The following is a 17,721-nucleotide window of genomic DNA, read 5'->3' on the forward strand; positions in this document are numbered from 1 at the left end:
AAGACAGAGGATGACACTGCGTGAGCACTGCAGCCCACGGAGCTGCCCCCGGTGGGAGAGCTGCTGCCTCAAATACGCCCGGACTCTCACTCAGTCAGCTGGGCGGTGCCATCACTTACAGTCCTGGTGCTTCAGACGTGCAGAAGATAACCCGCGTGCTGTCTCATCTAATAGCAGGCAGTGCTGCCCGAATTCACCAGAGCAATGTGGAGCAGCCTCACTTCTTTTCTGCAAGCTGAGATAAATCGGGAGAGATGTGCTACATAGACAGAACCCACTCAGCTGAAATAAGTGAGGGCAAGCAAAGGATTTTAATACTGGCAGGGAGGATATTTCTGTATCTGAGTAAAATGGGGTATTTATAGCATTTACTGACACAATTTTTATTTACTGTAATTTGAACCAGTGTTCAAACTACATTTTCTGTGCCAACAGGAAGGAATTCTCAGCGAGCTGGAGAACAAAATAATATTCCAGTAAGAACCTGAATTCTGCAAAAGAGAGGGAGGAGGGATCTGCTGTTTGCAGTGGTGTCTGTAATGTCAGAGAGAGAGCAAACGTTTGCTCTTAACATTTTCATCTATCGATGCATTTGAACACAGTTATTATGACCCTGAGTTACTGTGTAATTATTATTGTTCCCAGCAGAGTTACTGTTTCATTGCTGGTTAATTATGTGCATTATTTCAGAATGACTGTGCAATTTAATTCCTGTCACTGAAATAAATGTTCCAGGAGAGTCAGTGTCATACCAAAAGAAGCTTCGTGCTCAGGATCTGGATACTGGACAAGTATACAAAATTATTTGTTGATGTAACCTACATCTCTTTTTGTGGCATCATAGGGACATAGCAGACCATAACCTCCACCATTTAAAACAGGTGGCTGAGATGTTAGTGAACATCCTTTAGCTGACAGAGCAAACTCCAATACTGAAGTCTGAAGAAACTTCAGAGCTGAGAGAAGCAGGAGAGTAACACTGTTAAATTCTGATGCTTGCATTCAGCTACAATATTTGTTATCTCATTAAGAGCCTTTTTCAAGGGAATGTTTCCAAATCAATCCCAGTTCTTGGGAACCCTGTTCATGTCTTTTGAGTTTTACATGAAAAGAGTGTTCAGTAAAACATACAAGATTTTCAGGATCCCAGCAACTAATACAGTTTTGAGATGGTAGATAAAGATTTAGGAAGAAGTTTGAAGCTTCCGTAATTCCTGACTCAGAAGGATTTTCTTTTGGTATCTCCTGCTATTTTCCTATACTGTGAACTTAATAAAATATCCTGTGTAACTCTCTTCAAGGAAATCTCCCTGATATTTTGAGGCATATTCGAGTAAATGCCTTTTCAGCATTATTTGAAACTCTGTATGCATGAGTGGTTCAGCAAGAAAAATGGAAACTAACTTTTTGCTCAGAGAGCTTCTAGTGATTGCTGATGAAGATGAGTAAAGGAGGCAACAGCTGTTAGCTAACACCAGCACACTCAGAGCGTAGGGCAAAATTGATGCTGCAGACCCACCAAGTTTGAACAGAAATGCTAATGTAGGTGCACTCTAGAAGAAGCAGCTGAGATTGCTGTCACTGACCTGACTGCACCTCTGGCTGCCAGAGACAAATCTGGGAATCACAAGGGAGGAGAAATGGACAGCCCTGAATGGTAGTAAAACAGCAGCCTCAAGGGTTTAGGAGGTTTTTCAAGGCAAGGAACATGGGACAAGTGAAAAGCCCTGACAGTTGAAATGTATTCTTAATTGCCTCAGGGAGACACGAGACAAGGAACTGAGGCAGGCATATCGAGCAGCAGCTCATAGACTTACTGGTAATCACAGCAGCATTTATCCCAAGCAGACTTACAGAGTCAGGTATGCTAGTACTTGTGATTTGACATTGAAAACTGTCTGTTTATTGGTGTTTGAGGTGAGAAACTGAACAGTTTTCAAAGAAGATATAAAGAAATGTGCAAAAAGAGAACAATACAGTAAAGACTTTGACCTGGGAATATGGAGAGTCTAGATAAAAGACAGAAGCTGTGGTCAGTCACTGATACCTGTTATGGAACTCTGGGAAACAGGAGCATCAAGACTGCATCCTGCTGAAAGTGAAAAGGCTTTTTGATCATGCACATCTCCTGGGATGCATATTTCTGAAGGGTATTTAAGTACCTATGAGCAAATTTGTGTAATGAAAGTAGCAACAAAATGTATTAACTGGGCAGAGCAGATAAGATCACCACATGCCCAAGATAGAGTAATATTCTTTTAGCGATGGAAACAGTGCTTTGTGTGAAGGTCATAGCTTAACCAGTGCTACAATAGGTCCAATCAAGAGGAGATACAGAAAAAGGTATGAACAAGATGTGGTGCATATAAAAGATGGTTTTATGAAAGTATAGAAAGAAACCTATTAGGGAAGACAGGAAATTACACACTGCAAAAGTGTAGTGCTGATTCAGTTCCCTAAAGAAATAGACAAAGCTACCAACCAAAAGGAAGAGTCTAGCAAAACAGTAATTGAGAAAAGCAAAAAGCATTATAGAAGTAAAGAATTCGGGTAACTAAAAATATCAAAACATTCAAAAGAAGCTACGTGTTCCATTAGTTTCAGTTTAATATATGTTCAGGCAGAATTTCTCTCATAGGGAGAAAGCTTTAAATATGGTGTTCCAATAATCATTATGTTAAGGAAACACATAGAAACTAATACTGCTTTTCCACAGGATCATTGATTGTATGCTAAAACTTTTAAAGGAATTATATTGTAGCCAAAGTAATTAGCCCTGAAGCAGGTTCATGTGCTTTGGTTTCACTGTAGTTTTCTTCTCATAGACTTTAAATCCATTAATTACTGTGCAGTGTTTACTGAGATTAGAGAGGATAGAATGGTACAAGCTGCATAATATTTAGTATTTCCTATAATCTGAAAACTATAAATGATCTAGATCCAGTCTAAAGCATAGTTTTGATTTAGGAAGAAGGATATAAAAGAGGACGTTTAGTACTGACAGTTGCTATACAACTTATTACCACCAGAAGGCCTGAATTTTGTGTGGACTTCTAAGAAGTGTGCTGACTGAATAAAAGAGATCATTAATTTAATGTTGAAAATTCAGCAATACATTAATTATTCAAAAGGCTCTGTACTGTGTTAACTCATAAGTATTTGGTTTAGACAGATAATATGGGAATTTAAATTCCCATAAATGATATTAGATAAAGCTTTATGTCAGAATTATTCACTCCTTTTTCTTTCTCTCTAATCAGGTGGTTGTGTTTCTCTGAATACTTTCGTTGCAAGGCAGAATTCCTTTTGAGATAATCTCTGAATAGAAGGTAACCATGAGGTTCTTCATCAGTCATCTTGTTATGCTCTGTTTCATCTTCTGTGTGGCAGGTAAGATGTGTTAATTCATTTAACTGTCTTCAGTTTTGTGCATTCCAAGGTCAATTTTGCTTTCTGTTTGGTTTCAATGCAGTTAATTAATAAATGTGAGTAAGTTTGAGCAGGGAAGCGTACTTCCTACATTGGAAGCTATAACTAAAACCTTGGAACACATGCAGATCAGGATTTTTCTCGGCTATTCCCATTCAATATACAGAACCAGTTATTTTCTCTGGTTTCATCTAAGGTTATAAAAATGTATGAGCCATCAATTTGTGCACAGATAATCAGGATGATTAGAAGAATGGAAAAATGCCCACGTGAAGACATAACACACAGAACTTTCTTTAATATTGTCACCATCTAAAATTCACAAAATTAGAATTTCCTACTAGGACATTGCAGTGGTAGTTTTCATAATACATTGGATCAGTGCTTTATATACTAACTGTGATTGGAAATTATAAATAGTAAAGCTTTCATAAACATAGATGTGGCTGTTTTAAACTTGCTGGAGCCATATTTCTGGTATCTAAAATTACAGAGATTTTTGCAACTCAAATTTTGGTTCAGATCTAAAAGAAAGATCTTTGGAAAGTTAAAATTCAGGATTAAAATTTATTTTCTCTTCCAACCTTTCCAAACAGCTCTGAGATTTGTAAAGCTTGTTTCAGACATCCTTGCCAACTTAAATGAATGCTGGTTTTTAGTTGCTGTCATGAATTGGGTTGCCAGTATAGAGCTCAAGAGAACATTTTGCTTATGTACAGCCTGCATGAATTAAGATCCCAGCATGTAAAAAGCAGAATAATTAGATTGTGCATATAAAAAGCTTTGGGAAGGGCAAATATTCATGTGAATTCTGTGGTTATTTTCTAACATGTATCAATATAGACTGTAAGTCAGTCCCTGCTTTGAGGAAAAAGTTAAATATAAAGATAGTTTTACATCATTTTATAAAACAACTTTTGGAATTTTTTATGTAGATATTTAGTCTTCCAATGAACTCAGCAGTTCGTGTTCTTCCTCAGTCTAGCCCATCATTTCAGGCATCACCTCAGCATCACTGCCGTGAGGTGATATTGTTTATATTATTGAGTCTGAAAATATGATTAATATCGTGAAATAAGCTCACTGCCTACAGGAAGCTACTCCACAGTTCACAGAAGTACTTTTTCATTTAAAGAAAATGCTATTTTATTCTGTGCAGGGTTTAAGCTTCATTCTTATACTGACATAATAAAAATCAAGACCCTTAAAATATTGTAATCTCTTACATTGTATTCATTATGTGTTTTAATAGCCTTGTCCTTGTTAAGATGATGGTACCAAAATTTAAAACAAAATAAAAAAATCAGTACTTTAGTACTGGACTTTTACTGAAAAAAGGCTGTCAACTAACATCAGTAACATTACATGTGATTTCATTGTGATATTAGACAAGATCATCAACTACAGGAGACAAGCAAGGGCTAAATATTAGTTAAAAAAAGCTCTGAGTCAACTACTGGCAAAAAGAGATCCATTTAATTCCTTCATGGGCAGCTATTAATAATCAGCCAACAATTAATGCTATTACTTGCGTATTATGTACATTGCAGTTGTTCCCAGAAACCAGAGATCTTGGCATGTTGCAAATGCCTTTGAATGACATTAGAGAATATAGTGTTCTGTGGATGTCAATAGCAAGTGACACACAAGATCTGCTCCACAAGTAAGGCCCTCTATTTTGTTATGTTGTCCCACAATATCAGAGGCAGATGTTGGTGGTATGGCAGTAGGGACTAAAACTTCCTGCCAATATTATGTTACATTTTGTTGCTGCACAACAGACGTCAGCAGAGGGCAGACTGACAAAACAGCATCACGTGTGGAATGTCTGAATGTTTCTAGAGGCCAAACAGTGGATGTGAGCACAGTGAGACTGTGGGTGATGCACTTCAGCAGTGTGTCACCTCCACTGATTTGAATTTTTAGGAGCGCAGCATGCAGGTTCTTGTTCATCACTGGGGAAGATGCACAGCTAATGGTGGTGGTTGTGCTGAAAAATAGTGTTTTGTAGCGGCAAATTTGCTCTATCAAGTAGTGTTATTGTACTCTTTGTATCTGTTGTAGCATCCATGGCAATAAGTAGGAGGCATTACTTTCAGAGTGACTGACATAGAGCGAATGAAGTTGAGTATGATGATATTGCATGTAGCATGCATGGATATATTCGTAGCAATATTTATCTTTCACTTGATGGTAGTTGGCTGTGTTAGATTCAGGTGAGTTGAATAGGAAGCAGTGGTGTGAAGGGATTTGAATGTGGAGAGGTTATAATTGAGCTGGTTTTAGAAGGCACTTCAAGTTCAAATGAGATTCCTAACTTCTGGTAAGTAATAAATTCAGGACTTGCATGAATTTTAGTCAAAAGCCAAATTTAAGACTTCAAGAGTAAAAAAAATTATGGCACTGTCTACCAAAATGAAAGATTCATAGTGTTATACAGTCATGGGGAGTTCGTTATCTCTAGTGTATTATTATGAGGCTAAGTAACACACACACACACAAGCTTTATTTTGCATCCCTGATTGAATGGCCTTTTGAATTAAGAAGTCTGCTTCTATTGTCTGGTCATTTTAGCGCCCTCTTAAATTATATTCCGTATTTGAGGACCAATTGGATGTTGTGTTGAGGGACGTGGTTTAGTGGGAGCTATTGGTGATAGGTGAACAGTTGGACAGTTGGACTGGATGATCTCTTAGGTCTTTTCCAACCTTGGTGATTCTATGATTCTATGTTTCTATATCTGAATCTGCAGTATTTGCCCCAGCATGTGAATCTCACTAAGGTGTTTCTCATTTCACATGAGTGCTAGAGTTATTGGTAATTAGTTGTGGCAAATTTTCATTTTCAGTGTATTTCTTGGCAATGAAAATGTCATAGAAACCAGGAACCGCTGAGCTGCAGACATAAAAGGGGTTGACTGAGGGTGTTCATAGAATGGTTACGAGATTAAAGATACTATGGAAAAGAGGGGGCATAGTTAGGGTGACCAGGTTAAGTTTTAGCAGGCAGTCATCCACGTGCAGTGCTGTAAAGAGGAGTGCTACCAATGTAAATAACAACAGAGAACGCAGGAATTGAAAATGTTTTATGAGTTGTATTGGTTATTAATATACAGATGGTAGCAAATGTACAGAAGGTATAAGTAAACGAAAACTCACCAGTGGTGGTGCCTTGGCTGAAGAAGCTGGGGCAGTCCTCACTGATGAGCGATCTCCAAGAAATACTGCTTCAGTGGGAGTAAACCCTTAAATGAGGTCTCAGAGGGGATGGAGTCGAGCTCCACCCCTTCCGGGAGCACAGCTACATCACTCTCACCTGTGCCCCCACAGCTGACCCCATACTTGCCTCAGCTGATTAATCAGAGGTTCAGGCTGTGATTACCAGTCTCCCATACATGAGTAAAGATCTTGAGTTCTCATTTAGCAGCAAGATATGCCAGAGATCATATTAAAGAGAGAAGTTAGCAGGGAGCAGACTTTGAAAGAAGAATATTAAAAACTTTGCTTCAACATTTTTTAAGTAAACATGGGGTTTCATCTGGCTCAAGTTGCCTCCTGTAGTACTGGATCCACAGTTCTAAGGCGCTTCTACAAGCTAAGTTCCTTTGGGCAAATCAGTTCATGACCGGTGCCACCAGTCAGGGTTTCTGCAACCCATGGCTCCTAAGAAGATGTACTATATGATCTGTTCTGGAGCCAGAAATTATAGCTTTCAGAACCAGCGTCCATTCATCTGGTCTGTCTCGGGTTCAAAGATAGCTGCCAAAAAGCCTGAAAGTATTGAGACTTCATGCTTCGGGTTAAACTTTGTGAGCCTCCATAACTACATACTGGAAAACAGGAAGGTAGGAAACTGAAAAATTGAATGTCTTGTTCACTTGTGATTTTCAGAATTAGGCCTGCAAGGGTCATAGTGATTTTATCACTCTATAAGTCAATGATTGTTACCAGTTTTCAAACAGATCTTCTTCTTATTACAGGAAATTTACAAAGGGCTTTCTTTTTTTTTTTCCCCGAGAATGAACTGTATGGTTTTTAGAATTTTTGAGTTTTCTCTGCAATAAAAAACCAGACTTTTAGCTACTTCTGTTTTATTGTAATCAAAGGCAGAAGTTAAAAATTAACAATGACTAGCCATTTTCCGTTGGAGGGGAATGTACAGCTACTTGAATGAAGGGAAGAAAACGTTACACAAATTAGTGCATTGGAAGCTTAGGCAGAAATCATCTGCCATGAGACAGGAACAGTATTTATTTTCCAGGTAAATTAGTGCTTGAAATGTAGCCTTGCAGATGAAAACTGATGAAAAAGCTGTAAGTAATTTGGTCTTTCACTTAGTGATATAACAGTCAGTTATAATAAGGGTTGCTTTTCAGAGTGCACTTTGAGCAGTGCAAGGCAAATGAGAGCAGCGAATCACTCCTCAGGGAACATGAAGATGATTGTCAATCCACTGCCAAAAAAGTTATTTCATGCCTATTACTAGTAATACTGAACTCTATTTCTCTTTCATCTGACATCTCAAACATACTTCTCCATTGCCTTTGACTTCCTATTAGATTCATATACTATTGCTGAGTTTGGATTTCAGACATTTCTTTCATCTATCTTATCCCTTATAAATCAGTGAACCATATTATATCTTTATTTGGGAGAATATCCTTGGGCCAATAGAATTAAGACTCCGTTTCAGCAACAAAAAACTAACTAATAACTGCAAAGGGCTTTTGTTTGGTTTGGGTTGGGTTGGGTTTTGTGTGTGCATGTGATTAATGAGTACTTGATTACATTTGGCTATAAGAAGAATCAAAGAGAAAAGATATTACTCCTTTAGTTATTTATTTATTGTTTTCTGCTCAAACTGTTGTACTTTCTACCTTGAGATTTCATACTGCACAACCTGGTAATATTTGATTTTGGGTCAGATCAGGACTGAAAAGGCGGCTTGCCATTCTTGGAACTGTTTTCATTTATGCAAAATGAGTTGATAGTCCAAGGACAAAAGTGTCAGCCTCTTCCATTATTTAGGGATCCTAATGCTTTGTTTTCGAAAATCACTTAAGTGAAAGCTAGTAAGCCTGAAAGCCGGTATGACACAGGGCTTCTCAGTACTGTGATATATAGATGAGGATGCTATTAAACAGCATGTTGAATTTCTGACTATGTTGCTGACATTTCATCTGCACTTGTGTGGGGAGATAATGCAGAGTAATAACATAGTCTAAATTAATTCCTAATTTGCTGAGTATTGTCTTTCCCACAAGATCCAGTTGCTAGGATCTTAAGTAACTTTTGAAATAGTTCTGATGTTTCTAAAGAGTCACCTAATAGGCAAGTATATGTATGCTGAAAAGTACTATAATCCGTATTGGCAAATTCTAAGTAGAGAAGCAAACTTCACCATTTCATTCTTAGGCATAAGTGGATGAAATAGCTTTGTGAAGAGCTGGAGCATTTTACACTAGAAACTTATTATAGAAGTGAAACTACGTAATAAACTATGTTGCTCATGGAGGACTTTGTTGGCATGTATCCCATCGTCCTTAGTGGATTTCAAGGAAGGTGAATCATTTTCTATCTCTGGAGTCATGCCTCCCCTTGTCAGCAGAGGTTGCTACCATAATGTAATCATCCAAGACTCAGAGAAGCAATACAAATCAGCTTATTGAGAGCATCCTAACAACAATTTATACACTACTTGGAAGTAACATTGGCTAATTTGCTGATAATTATTAGTAAGTGTTAGAGGTAAGAGTACTTTGGCAAAGGAGCTATTCTTATGCTGAAAGTTCCAAGACAATATTAGGCAACAGCTACTTCAATGAGTGAAAGAAAAGAGAGAAAATGGGGAAGATGACAGACAGACAGACAGACAGATAGATGAACACAGCAAAGCAAAGTAGTTTGCATCTCCTTAGTCCAAGGGGTGTCAGAGGGTGCTAATCTTTGGTAGCGGTGAGTTGTCCAAGGTTGTGGTGGTCAGTTGAAGACTAATGATAAACATGCATACTCTTAATTAACAGTAATCCAGTTCAAGACCTTGCAGATTTTAATCAGCAGAGGTAAGAAAAAGCAGGGAGACACCAGCTTGTATCTTGCCTTCATAGGATGCAACGGTATAATCTCCCAATCTCCTATATTGAGCTGGAAAAATTTGCTCCCGGGCCATGTCTTCAGTCAGAAAACATTCCTAGGCCTTCTCACTTGAAAGAAAAAAGCTCCAAAGAAATGCTTTCAAATGCAAAATTGCCCACAATGTGTTGTTGATTGTCTCATGTTGATTTGAGACAATGCATTCATTACCAGTCTCAGACAGCGTGTGCGAGAAGGCTAAAGATGGAACTGATTCTCCTAGCTTTCGGTTGAGATAAGGAGAGGTAGCCTTCCCCAAGCCAATCGAACCCTTTTGTCTGGTATGAAGTGAGACTATATGTGTGGTTACTTTTTCTGTCTGAGTTCCGACTGGCTCTTGGTGATTGATGTTCCTCTAACATTTTTCTGGCTAACACTGGTGTCTCCGTCAGCATAACAGAGTCTTCTTTCTAGATGACTAAATGCTTCGTCATGAGTTTTTTAGACATTAGCATGTTATTGCTTCGGCATATAAGCTTCCCTTAAAGGCTAAGTGTAACTTATCTCACCCCAAACCTTAGCGTATATAAAGCTTGGATTTTTAATACAACATTAGGTTGAAATACATGTTATAAACTGAGTTGAAATCCACATAATTTAAAACTTTCAGCCATGTTGGATGGTTTTATTCACAATTGTTAAAGACAGATATAGGGTTGTTTTGTGTTTTTTTTTTTGTAAAATATGAAATGGACAAATACACTTAATACTGATTTATCATGTGTGCCGTGTCCCTGTTTGGGTCTTAGTAAACTATTACATGCTGCTGCAGGGTATTTGACATTTGTAGATAAATAGTCACAATGTACTTTGTGATCATAATGACCTGAAAGTGCTTTGTTCACCTTCTTGCTAGCCTGGTAGAGAGATTTAGTCTGATTCCCAGACCAGCTTGGACCCAAGCATGAGCTTCTTGTTTACTAGTGGATGCTCCTTTCTGTGACATTGAAAACTGTAGGAAATATGCTTCTGAATGTCATATGGTTTCCAAGCTTTCAGTGATGATATAGAACTTGATGAGTTAATGATAATTAAGGTAATGAACGAGTCCATGGTTCTTCTGTTCAGTAGCTGTTAACATTCAAGGTTAATCCAGCCATGTGCTGTGTCAACAGATCTTTGTCCCTCTCTCATGTGAAAATATGTAACAGGATACAACAGTGTCAGATAGATCAATACTGATGATAGTGATACTTGACTGTCTCAAGCAGACACACTTAGCAATTCTAAATGTCAGAAATAGAGAAGGGCACAGGAAGCAGGAGCAGAAGGAGAAAATCCTCAATGGAGTGACAAAATAAAATGGTATTGAAAATAATTTTATGTGGGTTAGCAGTGGGAACAATGCAATTTTGGCTGTTGTAGCTTCTTTCTGGCATCTTGAAAACTTTTTACTGGGATGTGTTGTCATTACATCACAATTTATGGTGTTCTTAGAATCAAGTTGATTCTCATCCAGCACAGGACTTGAACACGTGCTTAACATTGCATTTAAAAGTAATCTTATTGAATTGGATTTACTTGTGTTCTTAAGTTCTGTGGTGAATCGGGTGCCTGAAATAATATGAGACCTTTAATGAACTTTCAATACTGTCTCATTATTATTTTCCTTAAGCAAACAATAATATCGTTTTACCCTTTTAAAGATTAGCTTAAAGATCTTAATGTTTCCAGAAGAGGCTCTTATAAATATCCATTAGTAAAACTGTTATCATCCTTTATTGAAAATATATACTCCTGAACATTGAATTATTAGGCATTTGTCCATCAAAAAACTACCTGCCAACCTTCTTACAATTACCTTTGAAATGAAATGCTTTATGCACAGACATTTCTGAAGGAAAAATCCATACTTTTATTTTACGTCTTTGCTTTTGTGAAGCAAAATGATAGCTTGTTTGCTCTAGCATGCAATCTGTAGATCTTGAAAAGCATTCAAATCTTTATCCCTTCATTTTTCAGCAGTGCCTTTTAGTACTTTGGATGCTGGTTTTCTGGTCTCAGAGTTTGAGATTTTTTTACTATGCAATTGCAGTGAAGAAAAGCATTTACAGGAGTGTTTGCAGGATTTGGGCCTTAGGATACTTCCACTGTAGTTTCTGAACATAAGCAATCGTAGTTATTTATAGCACCACATGTTTTACTACCAGCCTTTCACTGCATTTCAGCAATCTATCATTTCCTTTGTTAGTTTCTTTTACATAAGTTACTGTACACACTAATCTTTTCCTGTTTGACATGCAAGTTGTTCTTACTGAGTAAATCACCTTTTCAGTGGTGTCAGATCTGGGAGCATTTCCAGAAGCCTGAGTGCCCTAAATACGGTTAAGTGAACACGTGCTCCATTTTGTTAAATTGACTGTTTCCCCTATTATGAATCAGTTACTTCTGTGGATTTTTTTGTGTTTTAATTTTAGGATTTAGCAAGATTAAAGTTACTCTAGAGCAACTGAGGCAAATATACAAATGGACATCCATTAAAAATATCTTGCTGTTACAGAATGAGAGTCATTTGGATGAAGTGACAATCTTAGATTTAATGTCACAGTTAGTGTATTTTCCCATTTAATATCCACACGGCTACATGTCCACCAGTTCTGATTAATCAGTTTAAATAAAAAACATTTTTAAAAGTTGCATAGTGATACTGTATATCAGCCATGACAGTTCTGTTCTAAGGGGAAATGTGGGTCACTTCTGTACATTAAGCCCTGGCATAGGCTCCCCAGGGAGGTGGTTGAGTCACCATCCCTGGATGTGTTTAAAAACCCTTCAGATGTGGTGCTCAGGGACATGATTTAGCGGAGGGTTGTTAGTTAGGGTAGTATGGTTGGGTTGTGGTTGGACTCGATGATCTTTAAGATCTTTTCCAACCTGAGCAATTCTGTGATTCTATGATTCTAGGAAGATAAAGCATAAATAACTTTGTAAAAAAGGATGAAGTTAAAAAATATATTTTTACTCCTCAGTGAATTTTCTGCAGCTCATGCATGAAATATAGATTATAACTGCCCTGTAAGGCAAAGGGAAAAGGCGTATCTTGTAAAAAACATGGAAAATGAAGACATACTTGTAATCTTTCACATATTTATCAAATTTAAAGAGAGACTAAATGTTAATTTATAACATTATTTGCTTATTATCATACTAATTGCAAGAAGACGTGGAGGTAAACAGATGTTTAACATGATTTATTGGTCTCTCTTTGACTGAGACACGTGCAAGGAAGTCATTATAGAAGACTAATAGTAAAATTACAGTATATTTTTCCCTTTGGGAAGTTTCTGTTTTCTTCTATTTTTTTGTGTGTTCAGATTGGACAGAGAATTGATGGCACAGAATGTAATGCTGCGTGTATTGCTTGGGCAGGCAGAAGTCAGTACAAATAAGTTACTAAAGAAATAAATGTCAGGAATTACTCCCTACAAAGTAAGCTATCAGTTAGGAGGTAGCTCCCTGCGTACTCATGACAACTGTCCCGAAGCAGAAGGGATAATGTGAACGATCAGTTCTGTTAAATGTAAAATAACATGTTATTATTATGGGCTGCATCTACCATTGCATCTACATAATGGTCTTCATTTCCCATTTTCCAGATTTCTTTCCATTGTGAAACAGAAGTCATTATTAAGATCATCAGCTTCTTTATTCTCTTCATGTTTTATTTATGTCATCCTTATGATTCCTTTTGTTAAAAGTATCAATGAAAACCCGAGGCTGCTTAACTGCAGGCAGTCTGCTATACTTGAGCTTGCTCCTTTAACTGCCATGGAAGACAATGCGCCAGAGGCTAATTCTCATCTCATCAGAAAGCTGCTAAGTCTCTGAAACTATCCAAGTGTGGAACTGGTAGACAAGAAAAAAAATGATTGAACCTAGAATGACTTGTTAAAAATTGATGGTGGGGAGTCTGACTCCATTTAGCTCAGTACCACAGCAGGGGTAGGGTCCTTTCTGCCAGCTGCTGTGCCAGATGTTGAGGGTTGCCATTTTCTGGGGCCTGTGAAGCATGATGAGGTTACTGCAGCAGGTTGTCACAGATGATATATTTGTATGGAGAAGGTGTTTCTGTATGGAAAACTGGTCTACGCTTGGCATAGCACAGATTTCTAAATCTCAGTTTTGTGACTAACTGAAGGTACTAACTTCTGTCCATTACCATACTGTGATTCAGGGGAAGTGGTAGCCTGGGCCCGTCTCTCTCTTTGGGTTGGAATTCAGGCAGTTACATCTCTCTGAATAACAAACAGAGCCTGACATGCTGAAGCAGCCTTCACTGAGCACAGCACGGAGCAGTGCGGTCTCCTCTAACTCTGTAAAAGGAAGAAAAGATCGTGTAGGCCAAATTTCCTCTTTTTTTTTTCTGTTTTAAAATTTAAAACATAAAGTTTCTGAACCTCTCTCTCCAGCTTCACTCATAAATCTTTTGTCTTATCTAGTGTCCTATTTAATCCAGAAACTAAATTCTTCATTAGAAATAGGCTTAGGAAACCCCTGTGGACTTCCTACACCCTCAGTCCCATGGAGGCAGATATCCTGACTGACAGTAATTTTACCTCCAGAGACTTTATAGATTAAAGCTGTACTTCAAAATTTATTATTTAGAGATCCAGATGTGGTAACTGTGCTGGCAGTAAGTGATACTCAGAGGTACTGCTCACACAAAAAAGGGAACATTAAGGTCTGATAAAATACCTGGTAAATTATCTGCTAAAATAATCTGTTATGTATATCTGAATTTATGTTCCCATATATATTGAGAAGATCACTATTTCAATACATTTCTGTATAAGGTTTGTGAAATATATATATATATATATATATATATATATATATATATATATTTGTTATGGGGCTTCCAGGAGAGATTATTATTATTAAATTTTGCTAAGAAGGAATAGATACACAGTTATATCTTAGAGCATGTGATGGTGGACAGTGGACAGTGTTAACACTTCATGCTTGACCTTCTCCATGTTCATTGGGTGTCTAAGCCCTGCAGAACAAATAAGAAGCAGAAAGTACAGTTGGTCTTCTGGTGGTGCATTGGAATGGAAGAACAATCTCTTTAGGGTAAAGATGTTTTTTCTTGGTGCAGTATCAGTGTGCTCCCTGACCTTCCACTGAGATTTCTTTATGCTGCTGCAAGACAAGTGAAACTAATAATATAAAAACAGGTCCCTTATCAGGTGTGGAAGCTCCAGGAGAAGGCTTTAATTTTGGGTTTGGTGCCAGTATCCTCACCAGGGAGACTGCAGGTCACACTGCACAGTCAAATTAATAAAGCCAGACTCTGCTATGGAATTGCCTGCTTGAAGTGCTCATCTAAGCCCTCTAAGAGAACTGATATATGACTAGTTTAGGTGAAATCCTTAACTTTTAAAATTACATGAGATAAATCCCACAATGTTAAGAGTCTCACTCTGAATTTACTACTGTACACAAGAAAGTAGATTGAGTAAAAAAGAAAGATGAAAGGAGGGGTAGCTACTCTTGCTATCTCTTCATTTATTGAACTTTATCTCTCCTCTGTATCATCTCATTAAGACTTGAGATATAGGTACACTGCAAAGCCAGACTATATATAAGGATGCCTTTTGAAGCATTTTATATTCCTTGCCACACAGGTTGTAAAATAATCCCTAAAAATAAGAATGATGTGAACAATCTGTATCTGAAAATGGGTAAGACCAAAGTAAACAATTAGGTTTTATTTACTTTTCCATATTGGAAAAAGTAAGACCATGAACTGCTGTTCTCTTCTGCGAAATAAACAGCTTCACAATAGTCTTTAATTAATGGTATATACTAACTTTCTTGTCCAGTTGTGCTCATGGTAATTTCTGTAATTATAAGGAGCTTTGCTTCGTGACATTATAGAGTCATAGAATCATAGAATTCTTGTATGGTTATCCTTAATCTATGAGCAAAATGGATTTTCAGAGTTAGATCCTCAAAAAGCTGAAGTAGCTGATAATAAACTGACTTGTCCGAAAGAGATTTGGATGCTCTCAGCAGAAAAATTATTTGCTCAGAACTCCAACCCACTGAAATTGATGGTTTAAGTCCAAGATTATGTAATGTCTATGTCAGCAAGGTAACATAGTTTCATAATGCTAGGTGGAATGTAAATATTATGTTTATGTTTAAGGGCTTCCATTGGATATGGAGAACAAGGTGAGTGGTTGTGCACAAATGTTTTTGATGTATTTTTTCCCTTCAGTATTTCATAAGAGGAAAGACTCAAGAGACAGGTAAAGCATCAGAAGGTGAAGCAGAGATCTAACATAAGAACTTTCAGTAAAATTAGAAACTTGAAAAACTTTAGGTATTAAAATTTAGATATATTAAAAAAAGCTTTCATACTTCAGGTTTCAGTAATGGAATAGAAATGCTAAAAACTATGCAGCCTTACATGCACAGTCTTTAGAATCAGTCAAAAAGGCATCTTTTGGGATGATTTACTATAGTGGGTTTGGTAGGATCTACCTAGGTTACATCGAAGCACCAGGTAATCAGTCATCCTTTTAAATGAATTTTGTAATAAAAGAAAAAGTGAGTTATTTTCTGTTTTTAAAAGGATTAAAATTCTTGTATTTGGGAAAGTCAAACATGGGAAGAATGACAGGGATGTTGCTCTGAATATGAGTATGTATATCTTGCATCAGATCTAGAACACACATAGAATATCTAGCTAATTAGAAATTACAATAAAATGTTTTGTCTTAAGGAGGATAATACCAAAAAAAAGACAAAAAACCCATCACTTATAAGAATTTTTCTGAATTAATACAACAGTTTAGCAATTAAAGCAGTATTTGTTCAGAACAGTCTTTTTCAGATACTGTTCTAAAGAATTGTGTGAACAAGAAGTTAAGAAAGAAGCATTTGTATGCAAGCTAGCCCTGCTCTCTATTTCCTAGGCAATGAGAATTTCCTACGCTTTTCCCCTTATCTTAACACTGCCCACATTTCTGCCTATAAATTGTGTCTGTATTTTGGTTTCTACACAGGCCAGTATTTTTCTAGTACCTGATAAATAACTTTTTGTCTGTTTCCCCTCTTTTCCTCTGATTTCTTTCCCACTTGTATCCTAAGCAGTTCTGTAGTTATGCCTCTTCAGAAACTGTATTTCTTTTCTTTATGTTAATATAAAGGCAGCCCAAGATCGTTTTACCACTCCCACAATAGAACCACAGGCCCAACACTTGCATTCTCCCTTTTTCAAACTAAACCAGGCTTCATCTCTGGGATGCTCTTACCTTGAATCTTCTCAGGCTCATGATTCTCAAATCTCAAAGTCAAGTGCCCATACTTTTTCCTATCCACACTCAACCTTCTCCTTATCTGCAGTGGGTGCCGGCTGCATGTAAGGGCAAGAAATGACCCAGAATGGAACCCAGAAAGCTAGATGTAAATAGTTGTCCGCTCCCTTAAGTTTTATCAGCTACTTCAGTAGTCAGTTGAGCATAAGGAATGTTGCACAGAGGGCTAGAGGGAGTATGGCAGCTGGAGAGTATTGCTTGCAGGAAGGTTAAAGGGCCACCTTCCAGCAGCATTGTTACTTAGACAGCTACTTATCCATGATCTCATGAGTTACACAGTTTTTTTCTTGACCTTCACTGAGACTACTAAATACTTCTTAATCCTGTTGACAATTCTGATTCACGTTTGCAGGATTCACTGGGCAGTGCCTTGGATAGTGAGAACTGGGTGACATCTTTTACTCAAATTTAAAATATAAATCAGAATAAATGTACTCAGGAAATAGGGCAGTAAGTGTCCTTGAGAGGTCACATAGTTCATTCTCTTGTTCTAAAGGAGGACCAGAAGAGGGGCAATATGCTTTTCTTCTTATCTTGTTTATCTAATGCAGCTATTCCCTTTTCTTTTCTCTGCTTCTGCTTCTCCCCTCTTTTTTGTAAGCACAATGTCAATCAACTGATCTTTTCTCATCCTCTTTGTGTGCACTTCTTCAATCCCCAGATGCCATCACATAGTCATGTTTCTCCACTAAAGTGTGAAAATTTGTTGCTGTTCTTTTCACAAATCCTTTCTTTTCCTTTTTCTCCTCAGCGCTACTTACATATTACTGCTCCGCATTCAGCTTTTGGCCAAACTCAAATGAAAGGCTTATTGGTTGCCCCACCTGACGTGCAGT

General features: G+C 37.4%; 1 protein-coding gene across 7 annotated transcripts in view; it reads left to right on the top strand.

The window, feature by feature from the left end:
* CNTN1 (contactin 1) overlaps window positions 1–17,721 on the top strand; it is a 228,759-nt gene that overhangs the window by 141,448 nt on the left and 69,590 nt on the right. For all 7 annotated transcript variants that reach the window (XM_072361291.1, XM_072361338.1, XM_072361299.1 and 4 more), the window contains one exon: window positions 3,261–3,390. In XM_072361291.1, the coding sequence (XP_072217392.1) occupies window positions 3,336–3,390 (55 nt within the window). In that variant the 5' untranslated portion in view covers window positions 3,261–3,335. The remainder of the gene's footprint in view (window positions 1–3,260; window positions 3,391–17,721) is intronic.

The sequence above is a fragment of the Excalfactoria chinensis genome, chromosome 1, assembly GCF_039878825.1.
Source record: "Excalfactoria chinensis isolate bCotChi1 chromosome 1, bCotChi1.hap2, whole genome shotgun sequence".
Lineage (NCBI taxonomy): Eukaryota > Metazoa > Chordata > Aves > Galliformes > Phasianidae > Excalfactoria > Excalfactoria chinensis.